This window comes from Cydia strobilella, chromosome 24 (assembly GCF_947568885.1).
Source record: "Cydia strobilella chromosome 24, ilCydStro3.1, whole genome shotgun sequence".
NCBI classification, from domain to species: Eukaryota; Metazoa; Arthropoda; class Insecta; order Lepidoptera; family Tortricidae; genus Cydia; species Cydia strobilella.
This window is the reverse complement of record NC_086064.1, coordinates 8,334,960-8,359,951: the sequence shown is the minus strand read 5'-3', so window position 1 is coordinate 8,359,951 and position 24,992 is coordinate 8,334,960. Positions and strand designations below refer to the sequence as shown.

Sequence of the window (24,992 nt, the reverse complement as noted above, 5' to 3'; positions counted from 1 at the left end):
ATTGTTGATACCCAATACACTTTTTGCCAGTCGTGACACACGTGACATCTAGTGTCGAGTAGCAGTACTGATAATTCCGCTACTTGACGCTAGATGTCAACAAAAATAGTCGTTTTGATAACAAAACTGATGTATGGAGTGACCACTCTATGCTTACTTATTTATCTATCTCTGGACAAACATGAAACGTTTAGAAATTACCGGTGACCGATTAACTTTGGAACAGCCTGTATGTAAAAGAACTTTCTCAAAAAATGGAAATTAGTAGGAAATAAGTTCCAAAAAATGTTTCCTATTCCATTTCAAACAATAAAACATAATTAAATAATTTCACGGTTTAGACTCACTTGTTCCGTGGGACCCACTCGGTAACCATTTTGGCCCACCTTTCAGGGTGCATGCGGCAGACATGCCCAGCCCAGTCCCACTTAAGCTTAGCGGTCTGACACCTACATCTACAACTCGAGTTCTGGAGCGCAGTTCCGTGTTTCTGATTCTATCAGTTCTGCGAACACCTAGTATACTGCGCTCCATCGCTCGCTGGCAAACCTTGAGTTTGGACTTTAACGCCTCAGTTAATGACCATGTTTGAGCACCGTAGGTTAGGATAGGAGATGGCGGGACGACTTGGACGCATTTTATCCGTATTGGCGGGACACTACAAACGACAGGGTCGAGTGGAGGAAACGAGGGGAGGCCTTTGCCCAGCAGTGGGACACTAAATTAGGCTAGTAAAAAAAAAAAAAAGACACTTGTTTTAGTCACTCGCGCGACATGTTAAAAAATAAATTCGAAAAAATAATTAACATCTTCCAGAGAAGTAACTCTACATTAAATTTAGATGCCAAGGTCATGGCACCCTGTATTTAAAAAAAAACAGTTACCACATACACCACAACACTCAAGGGTATTCTGTATGAAACGAAAATCACATCACATTTGACAAATCATTCGTAATATTACACATTTATGTCTCCAATATATATGTTTTCTACCCTTACTTAGTGCCACTTGCACCATCCACTAACCCGGGGTTAACCGGTTTAAACCTGGAATTACCATGGTTACCAGTACAATTTGACACTGGGCTAACAATTTAACCGGTTAACCCCGTGTCGTGGTACCTTTTGATTGAAAACGTCACATATTAATTTCTCACAGTAATATTGTACAAACAGTCTTAACTGTCATATTAAATATATTAATAACGCTGATGACGCCCCTCGGTACGGAGTGAAACATGTCGAGCGTTTTCGACTTAAAACACGTGAGTGACCCGTTATTAATATATTTAATATGTCTGTGTCTCACGGAAGTTTTGTTATTAAAAAGTCTTAACTGTCCGTTGGTGGACTTTATGCCTTTTATAATAAGGTTAACGAACTGTTATTTAACAGTGTGCCCGATGGTACGTGTTAAAATATGAAGGGTACACGGAAAGAACATGTTCAGTCACTTTAGTAACATTTTGAGTAATCGCGGTTTTAAAATTTGGAACCATGTCAAAATGTAAAAAGGTTGTCTGGAAGAGATCGCTTTTAAGCGATAAGACCGCCTGTTGCTGCTTAGTTTTTTATGTTAATTTGCTGTATTTAATCATGTTTCATTGTGCACAATAAAGAATATTATTATTATTATTAATGTATGGTAATTCCGTGATCAGGTCATTTTTAACTAAAAAAAAGTTGTGTTACATATATTATACAGTGGTAGCAAAAGACATAACCAAAGATAGATATAAGTCCGTAATAGATGGTTACAGTCTAAGGAAAAAACGTGCCTCGAAAATCTAGAAAATTTTATTCTCGTTCAGAGGGCGCTACTAGCTTTGGCCTACTGTCGTATAGATGGCGTTGACGGTTTCGTTTGTTATTTAACAATTTTAACGCATATCAGTGAAAGAACATGGGTCAAAATCATAAAAATAATTAATGCAAATAAAAAAATCATTTATCCATATTTAAATACATTTTATCGTATTTTTATAAATATTTATTTTTAGTTTTAAAGTGTGTCGACAGATGGCAGTGAGTTTACTGTGGTTACAAAATTTACTATGACAGTACCGCTCTATCTTATTATATCCTCATTGCCTAGAATAAGTTAACACTATACTTAAACTAGAACTTTTGTATTGTATTGTTGTATTGCTATTTTTTGTACTATCATGTTTTGGCAATAAAGTGATTTGATTTGATTTGAAATGAAAATCTCATTTTCCGAAAAAAGTGACTAGACATGTTCTTTCCGTGTACCCTTCATAATGAGTGCAATATTACATCGCAAATATTACAATGGTCATTGTATTACATAAATGACAGTACGTTAAAACACCGATATGATCGCTACTGTGATATTACTTTCTTACGTTCGTTGCTGTTAAACGCTTAAAGCTAATTTCTTTGTCTTCTACCAACCAAAAAAATAGTATACAGGGTGGCCAAAAAATATGTGCATTCCCGTTGTCAGCGAGATTTTGGGATTATACTGAGCAACTTTTACTATGGGACCAACCACGAAATCGCAAAAATTACCCTCTCATAGAAAATGGACCAGCCAAAATGTATGAAACAGACAAATTTTTTTTCGCTATTTCGGGGTTGGTCCCATAGTAAAAGTTGCTCAGTATAATCCCAAAATCTCCCTGGCAACGGGAATGGACATATTTTTTGGCCAACCTGTACGGAACCCTCGTTGAGTCGACAACTACGAACGCAAACATAATACCACGTGTTACTACTATGTTAAATAATAGTTACAAATATATTCCTAATACTATATCATACATGGCGGTCAAACTTAATCGTAATTTTAATGATTTAAAAGGTTAGGACTATGTCATCATTTTAATAATGAAAACGTCATTAGAATGGATAGCAATTTAAAAAACAATAAGATAAGATAAGATATATCTTTATTGTACAACTGTGTTACAGAGGTGTTCAATTCTAGGGGACTTTGATATACTCACGGACAAACTTAAGAGGTTAATGTTTAATAGGGAATCGCGAAACTCTGCGTAGGTGGCGCCACTACCACAATCTGAGGGTCTATCGTGAAACAAGAAAGTTTCTTTATCTAACATCTCTGTCACGCTTGCATATTCGAGCGATAAAGAGGCAGATAGCGTAATTTCGGATTCGCGTTTCCCGGTAGGTCCTCTGTAAACAAACCGCCTTGTTTAATAGGGAATCGCGAAACTCTGCGTAGGTGGCGCCACTACCACAATCTGAGGGTCTATCGTGAAACAAGAAAATTTCTTTATCTAACATCTGTGTCACGCTTGCATATTCGAGCGATAAAGAGGCAGATAGCGAAATTTCGGATTCGCGTTTCCCGGTAGGTCCTCTGTAAGCAAACCGCCTTGATGCGTCAATATCATATTTTATTATCTCTGAAAACTTGTCAAAACCCTGTCAAAGGTATAAGTTACTCTATGGTATGGTTTACTAAAAAGGCTAGTGCTGCACTCTGGTGGCAGAAAATTGCAGTAATATCCCCTATTACTGGATTACAGCACGTAAAGTAATTTCAAAATTAGTAATTAAACTTTTTTTTGCGTTCGTTTAAATTTGTCCATGAGTGTATATGGACCGGCGGGTCCGTGTCAGTATGAGTAAAAAGTACCCACCTTTTATAAACACATTTTTTATTTATAAATAATAATAGTACGCATATGAAAAAACCTAGGAATCCGCAGCAACACTCTTAGGTAGAAACGTTTAAACACTTTTCAAAATAAATTTGTAAACGATATCAAAATATTAAAAAATTAATGAAAATAATTAAATGTCAATGGCACATGCTACTCAATTCCATAATTAAACATAAAAAAAAGGAAAAATATATGATTCATTTATATCTACACATTAAATACGAATTTTATAATATTGGAAAGATTTTGGGATTATTCTTATTTCGAATACTGTCAAATTTAACATCTGTCAAGAGTAAATTTAACAGTTACTAGTTCTATTGAATTTGGACTGCGAATGTTATAGGGAGCGTGCATAAACTGTAGGGGGCAGCACAGGAGACGTCAGATTTTTTGGCGCGAGGCGTAAATGTGTAGTTTATGCTTCCAAAGTAGCCCACAAGATGGCAGCACTTGCTTTGGCGTGAAATGTCAGTGTACATATGACGTACATGTTTATGGTTCCGATTCAGGCCACAAGATGGTAGACCCTCCAACGCGCACGGTCCCTATATTATAAGATGGTCAAGTTTATTAAGGAGTACCTCAATAAACTTGACCGTCTCATTAATAATGGCATACGTTTTATTTTCGGCATTCGCAAATACGACCATGTTTCTTTCTATCGACGTCAGCTCAACTGGCTTTCCATCCGTCGGCGTAGGTCCCCGAGTATCCTGAGTATATTATTTTCCATCTTGTTCGAGCCTTCTACACCAGGATATCTTAAATGTAAATTCACTTTTGTCGCCCCCCGTCCAGACTGTGAACTGCGTGGAGCGGGAGCTCTCTCAAACTCTCCATCCCTTCTCACCGTACTGGTTTTATGTCCAACTCTTCAGTCGTTGAGGCAACCCGTCTCTGGAATTCCCTCCCTCTCTCGATTCGACAAGCCCCAAGCAAACCCGTTTTTAAACGTCTACTCCGCAAGCATCTTCTGTCAGAACAATTTAAATAATGTTCTCCATCTCGTATGTACTAATATGTATTAGTTTATCTTTTGTATATCATATAAGTATTAGTATTTAATCATAATTTTGTTAGTTTACTTTATTATGTTTATATATATATATATACATAATATTTGACTTTTTTTTGGTTCTATTTCTCGTTATATTTCATGAATCTATCCTGCACCAACATTTATATCTCTGTTTGACCTAATGGTTGACTGGTAGAGAATGCCTTTTGGCATTAAGTCCGCCATTTGTAAATTTTTCTTTGCTTGTGCAATAAAGTTTAAATTAATAAATAAAATATAAATAAATTGGTAAGGGGACGGTCGCTTTTCCATACAAATCTGACGCTGGTTCGATTCCAGCCCTGGGCACTGGTGGTTTATGATATCTACTTATATCAGTTTATTATTTGTTTACTACAAATAACATAAATTAAATTATTTTCATAAAATAGTTTTTTGTTGTTTCCTAATACATACTTAGTACTTCAAAAAGTTGACCGACTAAATGGGGCATTTTCTATGACTAAATTAAATTGTCATTTATTTTAGGCCTAATACACCAATAAGTCCCTTTTTATAGAAAATACCACAAATTGGCAATTCTTACTATTTTTTTATGTCAATTTTTTTTTTGTATTTCTTAACGTATTTCCTTATCCAAATCAAAGATAGATATAACTCCGTAATAGATGGATACAGTCTAAGGAAAAAACGTGCCTCGAAAATCAAGAAAATTTGATTCTCGTTCAGAGGGCGCTACTAGTTTTGGCCTACAGTCGTGTAGATGGCGTTGACGGTTTCGTTTGTTATTTAACAATTTTAACGCATATCAGTGAAAGGACATTGGTCAAAATCATAAAAATAATTAATGCAAATAAAAAAAATCATTTATCTATATTTAAATACATTCTATCGTATTTTTATAAATCTTCATTTTTATTTTTAAAGTGTGTCGACAGATGGCAGTGAATTTACTGGGGTTACAAAATTTACTATGACAGTACCGCTCTAGTATAAGTTACTCTATGTCCAAATCCAATAGAACATTGGAACCACATCGAAAACGGTCTAGCCTTACCTACGCGTACACTACACGCTATATACAGAACCTGTATTACTCCTTAACGGTTAACATTAACTTATGCCATGAGAATATTTGGGTTTCAAATGAATTATGTATTTTAGCACTGTCCAAATTAAAAATAACATTAAAAACCGGCCAAGTGCGAGTCGGACTCGCCCACCGAGGGTTACGTACTTTTTAGTATTTGTTGTTATAGCGGCAACAGAAATACATCATCTGTGAAAATTTCAACTGTCTAGCTATTACCGTTCGTGAGATACAGCCTGGTGACAGACAGACGGACAGACGGACAGCGGAGTCTTAGTAATAGGGTCCCGTTTTTACCCTTTGGATACGGAACCCTAAAAATGAGAGTACTTGATGAGCTTTATTTATTTATACCTATATTTGTTTATTTCGTCTTGAAACACGAATCAAACACCACGACATGAATCAAACATTCAAAAATCAATCACGAATAAAATACTTGATTCTGATTTGATTTAAAATATGTATGAACATTTTTGGGGATAATTTTCAAGGTAATTCGTCAATGGCCACTTTTTAATAACTGGCCACCGTAAACTTAAAAATGAATTCTATTCACCTATAAACAGAATTCATTTTAGTAAGGTGGCTAGTTATTGAAACCTTATACTAGACTAAGAATTCATTTTTAGTTTAGGGTGGCCAGTTATTAACCGGTGGTCAATAATTGACGATTTACCCTAAGTAACTCAAAATTTGCGTTTAGTTGGTGTCCATATGACTGAAAAAGTACTGAAAGCACATTCATTTCAGCATATTTGCTGTCGAAATTTTGTAATTTATTTAAATTTTCTTCTACATCTTAAGCCTATCTGAATGCTTTACGAATTTAGCCCCAAAAATATACGTAAAAATGTTAAACTATCTGGACAGGCCTTTACAATAAAATATATTATACGTAAAAAAGAAGTAAAGTCCCTCTTGTATGTAGTAGTGGCATAGACATTATATATTTTAAATTATTTATTACTAGCGACCCGCCCCGGCTTCGCACGAGTGCAATTCTGATGTATTATACATATAAAACTTCCTCTTGAATCACTCTATTTATTTAAAAAAAAACCGCATCAAAATCCGTTGCGTAGTTTCAAAGATCTAAGCATACATAGGGACAGACATCCATTCACACAACCCAGCATGGGCAGCAAGAGGGGCTCTACTTAAGTTTTTGTATAACAAGTTCGATTTTAAACTCAAAATTAGATATCCCATTTGAAACGTCGACACCGGCCTACCGGTTTCACTATTACAATTGTTAAATATTATTGCCATGATGGTGACACTTACGTACTGCGCAGGCGCAACGTCCTAATTATATTTGGCAGCGTTCAGAGCTCAGTCCTGAAAATAAAATATTTACATTTTGATTTTTATTCATTTATAAATAAATAAATATTATAAGACATTCTTACACAGATTGACTAAGTCCCAAGGTAAGATCAAGAAAGCTTGTGTTGTGGGCACTCAGACAACGATATATATAATATACAAATACATAAATACATAGAAAACACCCATGACTCAGGAACAAATATCTGTGTTCATCACACAAATTAATGCCCTTACCGGGATTCGAACCCAGGACCATTGGCTTCACAGGCGGGGTCACTACCCACTAGGCCAGACCGGTCGTCGGTCGGTTATTTAAAGCATTAAATTATTTATTGTCAAAATGCCATTTAGATAGGGTCAAGACGGATACAGTGGCTCAGTTGCCCAAATATCGCCTCTCGTGTTGAAATTAAGTTGAGTGAGTCACTGTACCCGGCATTTTTTTTACCGAGTCACTGTTCCCTCCTTGGACCTACAAGTTTTTATCGCTGACTGTACTTTTCCTTCCACAGACAGATTAACACTCATCGAGACAATTCTAACCCCAAACACCATTCGTTTGCAGTGTTTTATCATAGAGTTCCATAGAGTGCTCACTCCATACATCGGTTTTGTTACTAAAAAGACTATTATTTTCGTAGTCGACATCTAGCGTCAAGTAGAAGTACTATCAGTACTGCTACTCAATAGATGTCGCGGCAAACAAAAAGTTTCTCAGCGATTTTCAGTTAATATTATATATAACCAGAGTAGCCGGAACTTCATTTTCAACTACGGTTACTCTGGTTTGCTCTGGTTATAATATTAGCTGAAAATCGTTGAGCATTAGACTTTTTGTTTGCCGTTACATCTATTGTCGAGTAGCAGTACTGATTTTTTTTTTCCTTTCAATAGTTTATTTATTTACAATAGAAGACAAAAAACATTAATAACACAGTAGCAGTACTGATTGTACATAATAATAGTGTACTGTCATCCGATTAAAATATGTATGCAAAATTTGCACCGCATTGCATGGGTACCAGGGATGTTGCGAATATTCGCATCCGCAACCGCGGAACTTCCGCATTATTTTCAACATCCGCATCTGCATTCGCATAAAATCGATGCGGAGCTTAATGCGGATGCGGATGTGGAACAGGTGGGTACAGGAACGTCTTAGCGGCGGCGTAAGTGCTAGGTAATTTCGTCATTAGCCAATAGGAATCTCGTTTCGTTTTTCTGATTCGTCGATCGAGCACTTTAGCCTATGCAGACAGCGAAAAGAAGTGAAAAGTTTGATTTATTTGGACGACTAAAGTGTAATATTTGACGTTTTTTATGTGCCTAATCTCGACATCCGCATCCGCATCCGCGGATGTGAGCCTTTAAAAATCCGCATCCGCAACATCCCTGATGGGTACCGTACCGTTATAGGAAGAGCACGGGTCGGTCCTGCGCCCTCTCGGAGCCGCTGGAGTGCGAGTGGGAGCGGCGACCTCCCTGTCCCGCTCCCCCGCCGCCGTCGGCCGCCACGGAAGCCCCGGAGCCGGAGGATGCCGACTTGGCCTCGTTCTCTCGCGTGCCTGCAAGTAATTGAAAACCAGGCTTGAGATTAGTACATTGTGATACAAGTGTGCTATATTGATCATAACATACGCGTTTCATACGTTTTTCAACACACTTGCGAGGAAAAAAATAAAATTTTCATGTTAAACAAAATTTTATTGTCAAAACAACTTGTGACTTGTGAGGTGATTTGTCAATAGGGGATATTATTGCAATGTTCTGCCACCAGAAGTAACTTACGCTCTCCTCGCGGTGTACCTGCGCACACAATACCCTTACCGGTGTGTTCCTTGGCGGTGAGGTGGTCGGAGCCGGCGCTGGAGCCCCCGCTGCCCGACAGCACGCTCTCCTCGCGGTGTACCTGCGCACACAATACCCTTACCGGTGTGTTCCTTGGCGGTGAGGTGGTCGGAGCCGGCGCTGGAGCCCCCGCTGCCCGACAGCACGCTCTCCTCGCGGTGTACCTGCGCACACAATACCCTTACCGGTGTGTTCCTTGGCGGTGAGGTGGTCGGAGCCGGCGCTGGAGCCCCCGCTGCCCGACAGCACGCTCTCCTCGCGGTGTACCTGCGCACACAATACCCTTACCGGTGTGTTCCTTGGCGGTGAGGTGGTCGGAGCCGGCGCTGGAGCCCCCGCTGCCCGACAGCACGCTCTACTCGCGGTGTACCTGCGCACACAATACCCTTACCGGTGTGTTCCTTGGCGGTGAGGTGGTCGGAGCCGGCGCTGGAGCCCCCGCTGCCCGACAGCACGCTCTCCTCGCGGTTGTACCTGCGCACACAATACCCTTACCGGTGTGTTCCTTGGCGGTGAGGTGGTCGGAGCCGGCGCTGGAGCCCCCGCTGCCCGACAGCACGCTCTCCTCGCGGTTGTACCTGCGCACACAATACCCTTACCGGTGTGTTCCTTGGCGGTGAGGTGGTCGGAGCCGGCGCTGGAGCCCCCGCTGCCCGACAGCACGCTCTCCTCGCGGTGTACCTGCGCACACAATACCCTTACCGGTGTGTTCCTTGGCGGTGAGGTGGTCGGAGCCGGCGCTGGAGCCCCCGCTGCCCGACAGCACGCTCTACTCGCGGTGTACCTGCGCACACAATACCCTTACCGGTGTGTTCCTTGGCGGTGAGGTGGTCGGAGCCGGCGCTGGAGCCCCCGCTGCCCGACAGCACGCTCTCCTCGCGGTGTACCTGCGCACACAATACCCTTACCGGTGTGTTCCTTGGCGGTGAGGTGGTCGGAGCCGGCGCTGGAGCCCCCGCTGCCCGACAGCACGCTCTACTCGCGGTGTACCTGCGCACACAATACCCTTACCGGTGTGTTCCTTGGCGGTGAGGTGGTCGGAGCCGGCGCTGGAGCCCCCGCTGCCCGACAGCACGCTCTCCTCGCGGTGTACCTGCGCACACAATACCCTTACCGGTGTGTTCCTTGGCGGTGAGGTGGTCGGAGCCGGCGCTGGAGCCCCCGCTGCCCGACAGCACGCTCTACTCGCGGTGTACCTGCGCACACAATACCCTTACCGGTGTGTTCCTTGGCGGTGAGGTGGTCGGAGCCGGCGCTGGAGCCCCCGCTGCCCGACAGCACGCTCTCCTCGCGGTGTACCTGCGCACACAATACCCTTACCGGTGTGTTCCTTGGCGGTGAGGTGGTCGGAGCCGGCGCTGGAGCCCCCGCTGCCCGACAGCACGCTCTACTCGCGGTGTACCTGCGCACACAATACCCTTACCGGTGTGTTCCTTGGCGGTGAGGTGGTCGGAGCCGGCGCTGGAGCCCCCGCTGCCCGACAGCACGCTCTCCTCGCGGTGTACCTGCGCACACAATACCCTTACCGGTGTGTTCCTTGGCGGTGAGGTGGTCGGAGCCGGCGCTGGAGCCCCCGCTGCCCGACAGCACGCTCTACTCGCGGTGTACCTGCGCACACAATACCCTTACCGGTGTGTTCCTTGGCGGTGAGGTGGTCGGAGCCGGCGCTGGAGCCCCCGCTGCCCGACAGCACGCTCTCCTCGCGGTGTACCTGCGCACACAATACCCTTACCGGTGTGTTCCTTGGCGGTGAGGTGGTCGGAGCCGGCGCTGGAGCCCCCGCTGCCCGACAGCACGCTCTACTCGCGGTGTACCTGCGCACACAATACCCTTACCGGTGTGTTCCTTGGCGGTGAGGTGGTCGGAGCCGGCGCTGGAGCCCCCGCTGCCCGACAGCACGCTCTCCTCGCGGTGTACCTGCGCACACAATACCCTTACCGGTGTGTTCCTTGGCGGTGAGGTGGTCGGAGCCGGCGCTGGAGCCCCCGCTGCCCGACAGCACGCTCTACTCGCGGTGTACCTGCGCACACAATACCCTTACCGGTGTGTTCCTTGGCGGTGAGGTGGTCGGAGCCGGCGCTGGAGCCCCCGCTGCCCGACAGCACGCTCTCCTCGCGGTGTACCTGCGCACACAATACCCTTACCGGTGTGTTCCTTGGCGGTGAGGTGGTCGGAGCCGGCGCTGGAGCCCCCGCTGCCCGACAGCACGCTCTACTCGCGGTGTACCTGCGCACACAATACCCTTACCGGTGTGTTCCTTGGCGGTGAGGTGGTCGGAGCCGGCGCTGGAGCCCCCGCTGCCCGACAGCACGCTCTACTCGCGGTGTACCTGCGCACACAATACCCTTACCGGTGTGTTCCTTGGCGGTGAGGTGGTCGGAGCCGGCGCTGGAGCCCCCGCTGCCCGACAGCACGCTCTACTCGCGGTGTACCTGCGCACACAATACCCTTACCGGTGTGTTCCTTGGCGGTGAGGTGGTCGGAGCCGGCGCTGGAGCCCCCGCTGCCCGACAGCACGCTCTACTCGCGGTGTACCTGCGCACACAATACCCTTACCGGTGTGTTCCTTGGCGGTGAGGTGGTCGGAGCCGGCGCTGGAGCCCCCGCTGCCCGACAGCACGCTCTCCTCGCGGTTGTACCTGCGCACACAATTTACAACCTTAATACAACAACAAAAGGTGCATTTTCTATAACAATCGGGGGTATTTTTAGTGCTCTGTCAATGATGATATGATGCTCCTGATCGATTTCGGCCACAGCGGTTGTGTGCTCTGGATTAGGCAATTTTTGCGCCTTTAGGTGACTCACGTTGCTAAATACAAAGATAGATATAACTCCGTAATAGATGGATACAGTCTAAGGAAAAAACGTGCCTCGAAAATCAAGAAAATTTGATTCTCGTTCAGAGGGCGCTACTAGTTTTGGCCTACAGTCGAATAGATGGCGTTGACGGTTTCGTTTGTTATTTAACAATTTTAACGCATATCAGTGAAAGAACATGGGTCAAAATCATCTAAATAATTAATGCAAATAAAAAGTATCATTTATCTATATTTAAATACATTTTATCGTATTTTTATAAATCTTCATTTTTAGTTTTAAAGTGTGTCGACAGATGGCAGTGATCTTACTGGGGTTACAAAATTTACTATGACAGTACCGCTCTAGTATAAGTTACTCTATGGCGCTAGTGTAGTCCATCTTTTTTAATGGTATCAGTCGATCAGGTTTGTTTTGAGGATCAAATGTCTGTATGTGACCCATTGTCTTAAAGCAATACAAAAGTCACAAATAATGTCAATATCCAGGAAGGAAAATGAGGACTATGCTTGTCCAATCGATCGTCCCCTTTCCTCTTAAAAATTATTGAAATTATTCGTATTAAACGTAGGATAGTGGGCGTTAGGAGACTTATATCAATGATCGGGTATAATGAGGGCTACCGCGTTTAATTTCGTCGCTAGGGGCGCTAGTGTAGATGGAGGTCTTTCAAAATGTCAAATGCATAGAAGTTTGGGGGGTTTCAAGCTTTTTTATCGGAAATTTTTACTCCTTATTCATCTTAGACCATCTTTGATTAATCATGGTAAACAATAGATATAGCTCAATAAATGTTAGTGGTTTTAAAAAAGTGCCAACTAAAATATATGCAAAATTAAAAAGGTTGAAAAAATGGCACATTTAATTAGACCTTAAAATACCTTTGTGTATATTAGAACGTATTGATTTTATAAAAATAAGCATAGAAGAATTTTAATATCTGTTTTTCTGGATCTACACCTACAGTGGTGCCAACTGGTGAGCACAAAAACGATAGCCCTCATTGAGGTTGGCGGCCGAGCCTTAAGAGTCCCCGGCAAGCTCGGCCGAATTACACCTTCCCATACAAACGGAGTAACTATTACCTAATGCTATTATTGTACATACATACATACACATACATATAATCACGCCTATTTCCCGGAGGGGTAGGCAGAGACCACAGATTTCCACTTGCTACGATCCTGACATACCTCTTTCGCTTCCTTCACTTTCATAACATTCCTCATACACGCTCGCCGGTTTAGGGTGCTCTTGACCTGGCCTTTCTTCAGGATTTCCCCGATCTGATCAGAGAAAGTCAGCCGAGGTCTGCCCCTTCCAACTCCCGCTTCTACTTCTCCCTTATACACTCTCTGTTAGCCTGCTTTCACTCATTCTTTCCACGTGTCCAAACCATCTCAACATACCTTTCTCAATTTTTGTCAGTACATCTTCGATCAGTCCGCACTTTTCCCTTATCACACTGTTCCTAATTCTATCTTGTAATCTCACACCACACACACTTCTCAACGCTCTCGCTTCGCTATTATTGTCATAATTCATAATTTATTTATTGCATCCATGGTTTACATTTGGTGGTACATACATAGTGGGTTTCACATGGACCCTGGTAGGGCACAGCAATAGTCTTAAATCTAAAGTATGCTAGGTATTAGTATTAATGTAATCATACTGTATATATAACTAACCCATATATGGTGTGTTCGCTGGTGACACACGACGTGTATTTGAAAGGAATCGGTTGGTATCCGTACGAACCAGCGTACGGCATGTAGCCCGGCCCCATCATACTGTGAAACAGACAAACATACAGTTAACATCGTTCATAACATAAATGTGGTATTTTCTATAAAAAGGGACCTTATTGTCGATGGCGCTTACGCCATTGTTAATAAATATTATTTTTTATTATAGGACATTCTTACACAGATTGACCAAGTCCCACGGTAAGCCCAAGGAGGCTTGTGTTATGGGTACTCAGACAACGATATATATAATATATAAATACTTAAATACATAGAAAACACCCATGACTCGGGAACAAATATCTGTGCTCATCACACAAATAAATGCCCTTACCGGGATTCGAACCCAGGACCATCGGCTTCACAGGCAGGGTAACTACCCACTAGGCCAGACCGGTCGTCAAAGTTAACGATGCTCCGATATAAATACAATGCCGCGCGACGCTGTGCGTTAACGCCATCGACGATAAGGTCCCTTTTTTATAGATAATACCACAAATAAGAAATAATAGATTAAAAAAACTTATTTTTTTATTATTATAATTTTAGATAAATAAATAATAAATAAACAAATAGATGGCAGGGCTCGGTTGGGCAGCGTTCGGGAAGCTCCACAGTATCTTTTCGTCCAAATTGCCGCAGTGTCTTAAGTCAAAAGTCTTTGACTAGTGTGTGTTGCCAGTGATGACATACGGATCTGAGACGTGGGCGCTAACGATGGGCCTCATAAGAAGGCTCAAGGTCACGCAAAGGGCAATGGAGAGAGCTATGCTCGGGGTTTCTCTGCGTGATAGAGTCAGAAATGATGATATCCGCAGTAGAACTAGGGTCACCGACATAGCTCGCAGAATTGCAAACCTTAAGTGGCAGTGGGCGGGGCACATTGCTCGCGGAACTGATGGCCGGTGGGGCCGGAAGGTTCTGGAGTGGCGTCCGCGTACCGGAAGACGAACTGCCGGTAGGCCTCCAACGAGGTGGAGCGACGACCTGGTGAAGGTCGCGGGAATTCGGTGGATGCGAGCGGCACAGGATCGGTCGGAGTGGCGAGCCTTGGGGGAGGCCTATGTCCAGCAGTGGACGTCTATCGGCTGACATGATGATGATGATGAAATAGATGGCGGATACTCACTGCGGGTTGGGCACAGGCGCTAAAGTTCTGGAGGTTACTCACTGCGGGTTGGGTACAGGCGCTAAAGTTCTGGAGGTAACTCACTGCGGGTTGAGTAGAGGCGCTAAAGTTCTGAAGGTTACTCACTGCGGGTTGGGTAGAGGCGCTAAAATTCTGGAGGTTACTCACTGCGGGTTGGGTAGAGGCGCCAAAGTCCTGGAGGTTACTCACTGCGGGTTGGGTAGAGGCGCCAAAGTCCTGGAGGTTACTCATTGCGGGTTGGCTAGAGGCGCTAAAATTCTGGAGGTTACTCACTGTGGGTTGGGTAGAGGCGCCAAAGTCCTGGAGGTTACTCACTGCGGGTTGGGTAGAGGCGCTAAAGTTCTGGAGGTTACTCACTGCGGGTTGGGTAGAGGCGCTAAAGTTCTGGAGGTTACTCACTGCGGGTTGGGTAGAGGCGCTAAAGTTCTGGAGGTTACTCACTGCGGGTTGGGTAGAGGCGCTAAAGTTCTGGAGGTTACTCACTGCGGGTTGGGTAGAGGCGCTAAAGTGTCGCTGGCTAAGCTGTCAGCGTCAGGGGCGCGCAGTCTCAACGCCGCCATGTCGCAGCACAGCTCGCCTCCAACATAATAGCATTGCTCTGAGAATGTGATCTTGTTCACTGTGTGCCGAATGAACCCCGCCTGGAAAAGAAATCGGACTGTTAAGGCCCAGTAGGTTCGTGTTCCTCACTCCCACCATAGATATAACTCCGTAATAGATGGATACAGTCTAAGGAAAAAAACGTAAAGATGTCCTTCTGTTCTGCAGGAAAACAAGAAAATTCGAGGAGAATATTGTGGGAATGCCGCCGGGACAGTAACCTGCAGCTCCAACTACAGGGAAATGGGCTGAATGAACGCGACATGTGATCGACAGCCCGCCTGCTTCCGGCCGGGCGTCCCTACACTACATCTAAGGAAAAAACGTGCCTCGAAAATCAAGAAAATTTGATTCTCGATCGGATGGCGCCACTACCTTTGGCTTACTCTAATCTTCATTTTGTGCAAACTGTCAGAAGACTGATGATTTGTCTCACGTGTTGTTGGAATGCGTCCGGAATTCGGACTTCAGAAAAAGAATTTTTGGTAGTCTGGGCTCCATGCACAATGGACAGATCAATTGTTGGTTGGCAGAGCCTATATCGGACAAAGCAATCAGTGTTTACAACTTTATTGACCTCTCCCTTGAGTAGGGAACTATGATAGGACCCATGAGGCTGACATGTTCACCTAGAGTGTCCAAAGCCTCCATAAAAACCAGATAATAAAAAAAATAGTTTTAAATTGTGTCGATAGATTGCAGTGAATTTACAGTGGTTACAAAATTTACTATGACAGTACCGCTCTATCCTATTATATCCTCTTTGATAATACTATGCAGGTATTATGCCTATATTTACATTAAGCAAAGTAAGGAGTTTTAAGTCATACCTTCAACATATGTGAGGCGTATTTCCTTGCGTCACGTCGGTCCGCTATACCGGCCACGTGTTGAAGTATCCAGTCGACGACATCGGCTCCGATGAACGCGTTCGGTATGGTGATCTTGAGCCACATACGGTCGCGGATTTCCAATCCTGCAATATGAGAACCACATATTAAAGGTTCATCCACATATTACGTACCAGATTTGGGCGTTATTTAGATAATTTCTTATCTAGATAATTAAATAAAATTTTAATAAATTCATTTCAAATAAATTTATTCGAAGATAAATTCAATTACAAATAGTGCGTTGACAACTGCGCACTTCATCACTGGGCACTGTGTGTGTTGTGCGCTGCGAAATGATGCGTTTTTCTCTTGTTTTATGTTTCTTTTTGTACAATACGCTTCGTATCTTACGCTTGCTATCCCTTCGAATAAGTCTCGAACGTACGCAAATTCATTCACAGTGCGCGCGGTGAAGTTGTGGAACGAGTTGCCCCTGTCGCTCAAGCGGTCCCGGTCTGTAGCATCACTCAAAGTTAATCTGAAAAAGCTTTGGCTTTCCCACGAACTGTGATTTGGTTGAGTGCTAATATATATATATATATATTTATTTATTTAATATTTATTTAGTACTATATATTTATGTATGCTAGTACATATTTATTTTATTGCATAATACTATTGATGTATTTTAGTTATTCGTAGACGTTAATATTGTAGTTTTCCTTTTTAAATATTATTGTACGTTCTGTAAGTTTGTCTATCTATCTAATTCGAATTTTCCACTCATTTACTCTAAGGTTAGCCGGAAGAAATCCCTTATAGGGATAAGCTCGCGTTTGTACCTAAATTTATATGAATTTCATGTTAACAATTTTTGTTTTGTACAATAAAGTGATTTACTACTACTACAATTTTTTTATTTAGATAAATTATCTAGATGAAGATAACTGGCCTCGTTTGTTATTGACGTAAGCTTATAATAATAAATTTATATAAAATGTCACGTCGGGTCAAACCGTCACACTAACATTATAGGTTATTTTCATTTCGTCATGTCCGACCACTTCTAGTTCTACATGACTGTACTACTGACATGAATGTCAATGAATCTTTTATTTAAAATCTAGATAAAAATTAAACTGATCTAGATAAATTCAAAATAACAAATGACGGATTATTTAGTTATTTTAAATAATAAATAAGAATAAGAATATTTATTTATAAGAAAAAAACCTTAATAACATTAGATATTATCTTGTGGCCCCACTAGGCAATGTCACGTGGTAGCCGGATTCGCAATATACAACCAAAGGTTAAGTAAAAAACTAGGTGACATTAATAGAAGTAATAATTAAAAAAATAAACTAATTTAAAGAAAGAAAAATTAAGGCCGTTCCATCGGTTTGCCGCTGTCTTTGTCATATTTCGCAAGAAAGAACGGGAAAGAACATACGCGCCAAGTGTCAATTTTGATCGAATTTTGTCGGTTTTTATTTATTTTAAAAACGTTACCCTACAATATCGAAATTCTAAAGCTATGAAATTACTATTTACGTTAAGATTGTTTTTTCTTCTTTTTTTGTTTATAGTATCACATATCATATCTGTCGTCATGTATGGATCAGAGTGTTGGGCCCTAAAGATGACGGATGAAAAGAGATTGCATGTAGCGGAGATGAGAATGTTAAGGTGGATGTGTGGCGGGACGAGAATGGATAGGATAAGGAATGAGTATATAAGAGGAAGCCTGAAAGTTGCACCCATAACAGAAAAAGTAAGGGCAAATCGCCTAGCGTGGTACGGGCATGTGATGCGGAGGGATGAAAGTCATGTGACGAGAAAGGTATTAAGAATGAATGTGAAGGGAAGTACGAGGAGAGGAAAACCGAGGAAAAGGTGGATGGACTGTGTGAAAGATGATATGAAACTAACGCAAGTGAATGATGAGATGACGGGTGACAGAGATGTATGGAAGAAAAAGACATGCTGCGCCGACCCCAAGTGAATGGGACAAGGGCAAGCGAATGATGAGTATCACATAATAAATAACCAAGTAAAGTAGGATTAAAAGTCCGACTTAGAGGTTACTTTGGGAATTAATTGTATCGAGCGAAGTGTCATAATTCGTGTATCGGAAGCTATGTTGTTAAAGATAATATAGTCAAGAACTACATATATTTTTTCCACGTCTACGAATATCAACTCCTCTTAGAAAAACATGATCATATAAGGAGATTTTTCGCCTTCTGGCTCAGGGAACCGCCTTAAAGAAAAAGTTTGTCTGTGTGTGTGATGATTTAGTTATCTTCCCGGCTATTCGTAAATAGATAATTTTAGCCCAACTCTGTTACGTGCTAGCAACAGGGGAGGGTGGGGGTCATGCCAAGCGCGACAATACGTATTAAATCGGCAGCGCAGAGAGGGACGGTGGGGGAGGGGACAGAGATAGCACTACGGGAGGGATGTAGCTAACTGACCGGAGTCCGGCCGCAGCATGGCCCGCACCACCACCGCCATGTCGCAGCTGACGGACAGCTGGGGCTCCAGGCCGCCCGCCGGCAGCGTGCTGGCGTCCGACGCGCCGCGCTCCGACACAGACGACACGGGGAGGGCCGACAGCGACGGCGGCGGCGGCGGGTACGCTTCGCGGAGCGCTTGTGTGTGTGCGACCCAGGCACCTGGTAAAAACAAATTCAAAACTGACATAGATGTCATATATTAAAGAAAAAACCGAACAAGTGCGAGTCGGGTTCGCCCACCGAGGGTTCCGTAATTTTTTGTATTTGTTGTTATAGCGGCAACGTGAAAATTTCAACTGTCTAGCTATCACGGTTCATGAGATACAGCCTGGTGACAGACAGACGGAGAGTAGAGTCTTAGTAATAGGGTCCCGTTTTTACCCTAAAAAGAATTTGTCAAAAATTTCATTTTCGGTACAAGATTTCATCGCTGACTGTAATTTTCTTTCCACAGGCAACTAATACTCATCGAGACAATTCTAATAACCCTGTAGCCGCCGTGCAGGTCTCGACGACAAATAAAAAGACTTCGATTTGAAGTAAACTTATAATCAATAGGTGCTGGTTACTTTACAAGGTACAGTTGACGTAAACGGTTAAAAGTGTAGAAGTGGTGGTAATAGTATGGAGGCTGATGCGAAAGTGGTTAAGCTAATTTTGAATGTTAGAATGGTAGTCTAAATTTAGGTGCCTCTAATTGGCCGCGATACAGGTTATGTGGAGCGCTCCTATTGGTGCATTTAAATAAGCCTCCGCATAGTAAGCGAGCCCGACGGCTGCGTTTTGCTACTGCGTTATACACATAAAAGGTTGCGTTCGCAACAAACCCCAAACACAATCAGGTTGCGTTGGTTTATCACAGAGTTCCTATCGCCACCTCCTGTCTCCATCATCAGATCAGCTCTATGGTATCATAATATTGCATTGTCACCGGACCTACATATGTATGCTAATTTTCAGCTCCATGGGAAACCGGGAAGTGAGTCAAATTTAACTTGCAACGCTCCAATATAAAATTAAATAAAAATTACCAGGGTCGATAGGCCTGACGGGCTCGGTCCTTGGTATGGTGAAGTACCCCTTGGGGTTGGGGTCCCAGCATTTGGCTACCACCAGTTTGATGGGCCCCGGCTTCTGCACCACCTCCCTCAGCACCCGCACCGCTTCATCATTAGTCATGTCTTCAAAGTTGACATCGTTTACCTGAAATTCATAATGGCAAAGTAATATATACTGCAATATAACATTTAAAACTTTCGCGGTTTAAACACATATTAAATCACATTTAGAAACGGGTCTATCGCGAATTTATTTTGTTACCTTTATTTACCGACGTTTCGACACAGGTTTCACTGGTCGTGGTCGCGGCTAACTGACGTCCCAGCAAAATGTCAAAACAGAGATTTGTGTGACTACCCCACGAAAAGAAACAAAGGTAACAAAATAAATTCGCGATAGACCCGTTTCTAAATTTGATTTAATATATACTGCAATGTTCTGCCGCCAGAGTGCAGCATTAGCGCCCATCGTAAACCATAGAGTAACTAATACATATACTGTGCCTTAAACTGTTTTTGACAAGTATTCACAGATAATAAAATATAGTTGGTCAAACCAAATTGGCAGTAAATAAGAACCAAAAAAAACCATACTCATCCTTTTTTGGGTACTAGTACTAGTGTAAGACAAAGATAGTATGATTCTCTCTGTCTATGTTTGAAATGAGACAGTCCTTTGACAAACTAATGATAGTAATAAGAAAGATGTACTCGTCCACTTTACCAATAGGTGCCATAAGATATACAAGCTGTATTTCTCTCCGACTCCTGACTCCTTCGATCTCTAACCACGTGCCAACGAGTAGTTAACAATGAATGAACATTGCACAAGTTAAGAATGGAATCATTGTATGCAGTTACTATTGTTTAAATATTACTTGTACTTGGACAATAGGGTTCTAGTAAATAGGGTTTCAAAGGGTATTAATTTATTGTCGCAGTAAAAAAAAAACAGTAATAGGTACCATAGAGGTCAACAGACGTATTGACAACGCCTGGAGAGCTTCTGGTCCATGAAGGCGCTATTGAAGGGTGAACTTCCCCTGTGTCTCAAGCGCAAACTCATCGACATGTGTATCTTGCCTATCCTAACCTATGGTGCTCGAACATGGTCATTAACTGAGGCGTTAAAGTACAAACTCAAGGTTTGCCAGCGTGCGATGGAGCGCAGTATACTAGGTGTTCGCAACACTGATAGAATCAGAAACACGGAACTGCGCTCCAGAACTCGAGTTGTAGATGTAGGTGTCAGACCGCTAAGCTTAAGTGGGACTGGGCTAAGCATGTCTGCCGCATGCACCCTGAATGGTGGGCTAAAATGGTTACCGAGTGGGACCCACGGAACACCATAGCTGGTGCTGGCCGGGGTGCAGGTAGGCCGAAAAGGAGATGGCGGGACGACTTGGACGCATTTTATCCGGATTGGCGGGAAACTACAAACGACAGGGTCGAGTGGGGGAAGCGAGGGGAGGCCTTTGCCCAGCAGTGGGACACAAAATTAGGCTTTTAAAAAAAATAGGTACAATAAGCTTAACTTACAGTAGTATTATTCAAGCACATATACAAGTAGGAACTAACTATCCATACTACGTACTAATATTATAAATGAGAAAGTCTGTCTGTCTGTCTTTCTGTCTGTGTGTTCCCTCTTCACGCTTAAACCGCTGAACCGATTTAGATGAAATTTGGCATAGAGATAGGTTGAGTCCCTGAGAAGGTCATAGGATAGTTTTTATCCCAAAAATCATCCCTTAAGAAAGTAAAAAGCGGGGTGGAATTGAGATAATTAACGAAGTGCCTGCTAATTTGTGTGCATAATATGCACAAATTTAGATTGCTATGAGATTTTTTCCAGGCGCTATTCTTACTCTAGCTGCGGTTACTAAGTCCACGCAGACGAAGTCGCGGGCAAAAGCTAGTACATACATATATGACATTAAGAATTATAGTTAACTTATATTTTAAATGCTAATTGTGACAATAGGGTCGGGACTCAGCTTGTGCCGCGAGTCTGGCGACTGCACAGCGCTGTTCTTCAGCCCGCACCTATCTCTTTGCTTTTTAAGAAAAATAAAGACTTAACAGCTAGCTTTATGTGGGTTCTTGGCAGTTCTTGCATAGCAGCAGTGGGGCCACACTGCTCCTTTCGGGCATTCTCAGCTTCACAGGGCGGACACGCTATACATAAAAAAAAAAACCGGCCAAGTGCGAGTCGGACTCGCGCACGAAGGGTTCCGTACCATTACGCAAAAAACGGCAAAAAATCACGTTTATTGTATGGGAGCCCCACTTAAATATTAATTATATTCTGTTTTTAGTATTTGTTGTTACAGCGGCAACAGACATACATTATCTGTGAAAATTTCAACTGTCTAGCTATCACGGTTCATGAGACACAGCCTGGTGACAGACGGACGGACAAACTGACAGACAGCCAGCGGTGTCTTACTAATAGGGTACCCGTCTTAACCCTTTGGGTACGGAACCCTAACAATCCCTTGCATTTCTATGTGTGAATGGCACGTCTGTACACGCGGCATACATCAATAATTCAGAATATCAAAATCTTATTCTTTAAGAATCACTCCACCACTCTCATAGCAATATTAACAACATCCTGTTGTCCACAGTTATGTCATAATGATGGATCCTGTGTCACTTAGACTCACATTACATCCTGAGCTGTAGAGAAATTGACTTATCAAGGATGTCAAGAGCCAGGATATTGAATAGGGAATATTACGCGAAACTCTGCGAAGGGGGCGCCAGGGCGCCACTACCACAATCTGAGGGTCTATTGTGAAACAAGAAATTTTCTTTATCTAACATCTCCATCACTCTTGCATATTCGAGCGATAAAGAGGCAGTTAGCGAATTTTCTGATTCGCGTTACCCGGTAGCTCCTCTGTAAGCAAACCGCCTTGATGCATCAATGTCATATTTTATTATCTCTGAAAACTTGTCAAAAACCTGTTAAAGGTACAGTATGTATAAGGCTACTCCTGCACTCTGGTGGCAGAACATTGCAGTAATATCCCCTATTCAAAGATTTTAAAAGTAAAGATAGGCCTGTTAATATAAAGCCGAGCGAACATGCGCACCAACAAATGTTTGAGTAGATTTATCCCAGATTTTAATTTATTAGCTTGGTTTAGTGAGAGCTAATATTTGTGGTCCAAATTGTGTCAGTTGGTACAGTCAAAGGTGTAAGAGCATACACATATTTTTGAAACTGGGAATAAATAAATAAAAAAATATTATAGGGAACATTCTTACACAAATTGACCAAGTCCCACGGTAATGTACATGTAAATTGGTTTTATGAATAAAATTATTATGATTAAGCTCAAGAAGGCTTGTGTTGTGAGTACTCAGACAACAATATATATAATACTTATACAAATACATAGAAAACATCCATGACTCAGACACAAATATCTGAGCTCATCACACATATAAATGCCCTTACCGGGATTCAAACCCAGGACCATCGGCTTCACAGGCAGGGTCATTACCCACTAGGCCAGACCGGTCATCTAAAACTTTTATTTCATAGTTCCTTAGCTGTAGTGGGCTTGGTCACTGTATTCACTTTGTCAACATTTATCTTAAATATATTTATGGACTAAAATTGATATAAGGGAGAATGTAAATGAAAAAAAAATTCATGTATTTTTTTTTGTATAACATTAATTCTTACCTGCAGTATCATGTCTCCAGGCTCTATTCTTCCATCCAGGGCCACCGCACCTCCTTTCATAATACTCCCAACATAGATACCACCATCTCCACCCTTATTTGACTGTCCCACTATCGAGATACCAAGAAAATTCACTGTATCCATGTTTAATGTCACCGTTATAATGTGCATGGACATTGTAGAGTCCGTAATAGAGGAGTAGGAAGAGGTTCTAGACATCACTTGTGGTCGCTTTCGTCTCCGCTGAGGTCTTTTCCTGTTACTGACTTGTAAATGAGATACACTGCTGCATTCAGTTAGTGCTCTGTCTACTGAGGCATTTGTGTGTCTCCCGGTCGTTGTGGTGATCTCTGATTGGCTATCGAAGAGACTCGTGGAGTCCAGGTCAGAGCTAAGGACAGAAGCAGTCTCGTATTCCAACCCATGGTTGCCATACTTGGAATGACCATTTATTCTCAAGCCTCTATATTTGTATTTGTCGCAGGACGCTCTGTGGCCGGGGCGGGAGCTTATCGTACTGTCCGTATCCGTGCAGGTGTCCCGTGTGAGAGGCGCCGACGGAGCCCCGTGGGCGGCCGTCTTCGCTTTGCCTGCATTGCTGTCGGTGCACTGGGATGCACCATCGGACGGGTTAGAGCCCTCCGCAGACACCAGCCACGACACAACACGACCGTTAAAACACGGCAGATGAGCGTTGTCATCAACAATTTCTTCTTTAACAACACCGAAATCATCGTCCATAGATTTGAAGAAAAATTTGTAGTTCGGCCTATTCAACTGGTTCTTGAAGTCTACTAACGTCACTTTCTCCGGGGATATGGGGATTTTTACTAAATACGGCGTCTCCTCGTCGTCTATGTAGTAAATAACTTTTGTTTCCTCCATTTTAGAGCATTTATTATTGATAAAAAACAACACCCTTACGATCTATAAATATCAGTCGCCATCACAAAATATGGCGATAAACTAGTTCAGACTTTTGCCGTAGCGCTGTCATCGGGGTTTCCTTCTGGTCCGAATTGCATGTAAGTATAATTATAGAAATTTATTAAGGTAATTTTAATATTTTAATTCATGAATGACAGAAAAATACTCCTTCTTATAATTTGGATGTCCACTTTTGAACTAATCATGTTTAAAAAATACATTTTTGAAACAATTATATTGTAATTTATTTTTCGAAAGTTATTTCTATATATAGTTGGTCAAGCAAATCTTGTCAGTAGAAAAGGGCGCGAAATTCAAATTTTCTATGGGAGGATATCCCTTCGCGCCTACATTTTTCTACTGACAAGATTTGCTTGACCATCACTACAAATTATTACTTTAGATAGGTTGATTCGTGTAAAATTACACATTTAAATATATTTTTTTGTATGGTGAAATTTTTAGTAATGAAATCCACCCGAAAACGTAGCTTGCGTAATACGGGATAGCCTCAAATCGCTCCATTACACGTAATATACCTTTGAGGTAGTTATAAAGTGTCTACTCCAATTTTGCACTGAATAAGGTTTTAGGAATAAAAACACAGAAAAGACGTTGTAAGAGAATTTTGTCAACACAACAAACTTATATTTATCTAATTGTTTTTATTCATTGTATTGTGTTTTTTTTG

At 42.5% G+C, this 24,992-nt stretch overlaps 1 protein-coding gene across 1 annotated transcript; it reads right to left on the bottom strand.

Annotated features, from left to right (window-relative positions):
• Positions 1-755: 755 nt before the first annotated feature.
• On the bottom strand, positions 756-24,373 carry LOC134752027 (segment polarity protein dishevelled). The gene is made up of 9 exons (XM_063687587.1): positions 23,375-24,373; positions 19,648-19,819; positions 18,575-18,775; positions 16,095-16,240; positions 15,148-15,305; positions 13,458-13,559; positions 11,503-11,585; positions 8,507-8,663; positions 756-7,107 (listed from the first exon to the last, which is right to left on the bottom strand). Exons 1-8 carry the CDS (start codon positions 24,257-24,259, stop codon positions 8,509-8,511), a joined length of 1,902 nt encoding a protein of 633 aa, XP_063543657.1. The 5' UTR covers positions 24,260-24,373; the 3' UTR covers positions 756-7,107; positions 8,507-8,508.
• Positions 24,374-24,992: the final 619 nt, after the last annotated feature.

What these genes read in the sequence shown, in the direction of transcription:
- LOC134752027 (XM_063687587.1), bottom strand. Translation starts at nt 24,259, where the DNA reads ATGGAGGAAACAAAAGTTATTTACTACATAGACGACGAGGAGACGCCG. An exon ending in CATGCTGCGGCCGGACTCCG is followed by an intron (nt 16,241 to 18,574) that starts GTCAGTTAGCTA and finishes CTCATATTGCAG; the next exon opens with GATTGGAAATCCGCGACCGT. An exon ending in GCGCCTCTACCCAACCCGCA is followed by an intron (nt 13,560 to 15,147) that starts GTGAGTAACCTC and finishes TCTGTTTCACAG; the next exon opens with TATGATGGGGCCGGGCTACA.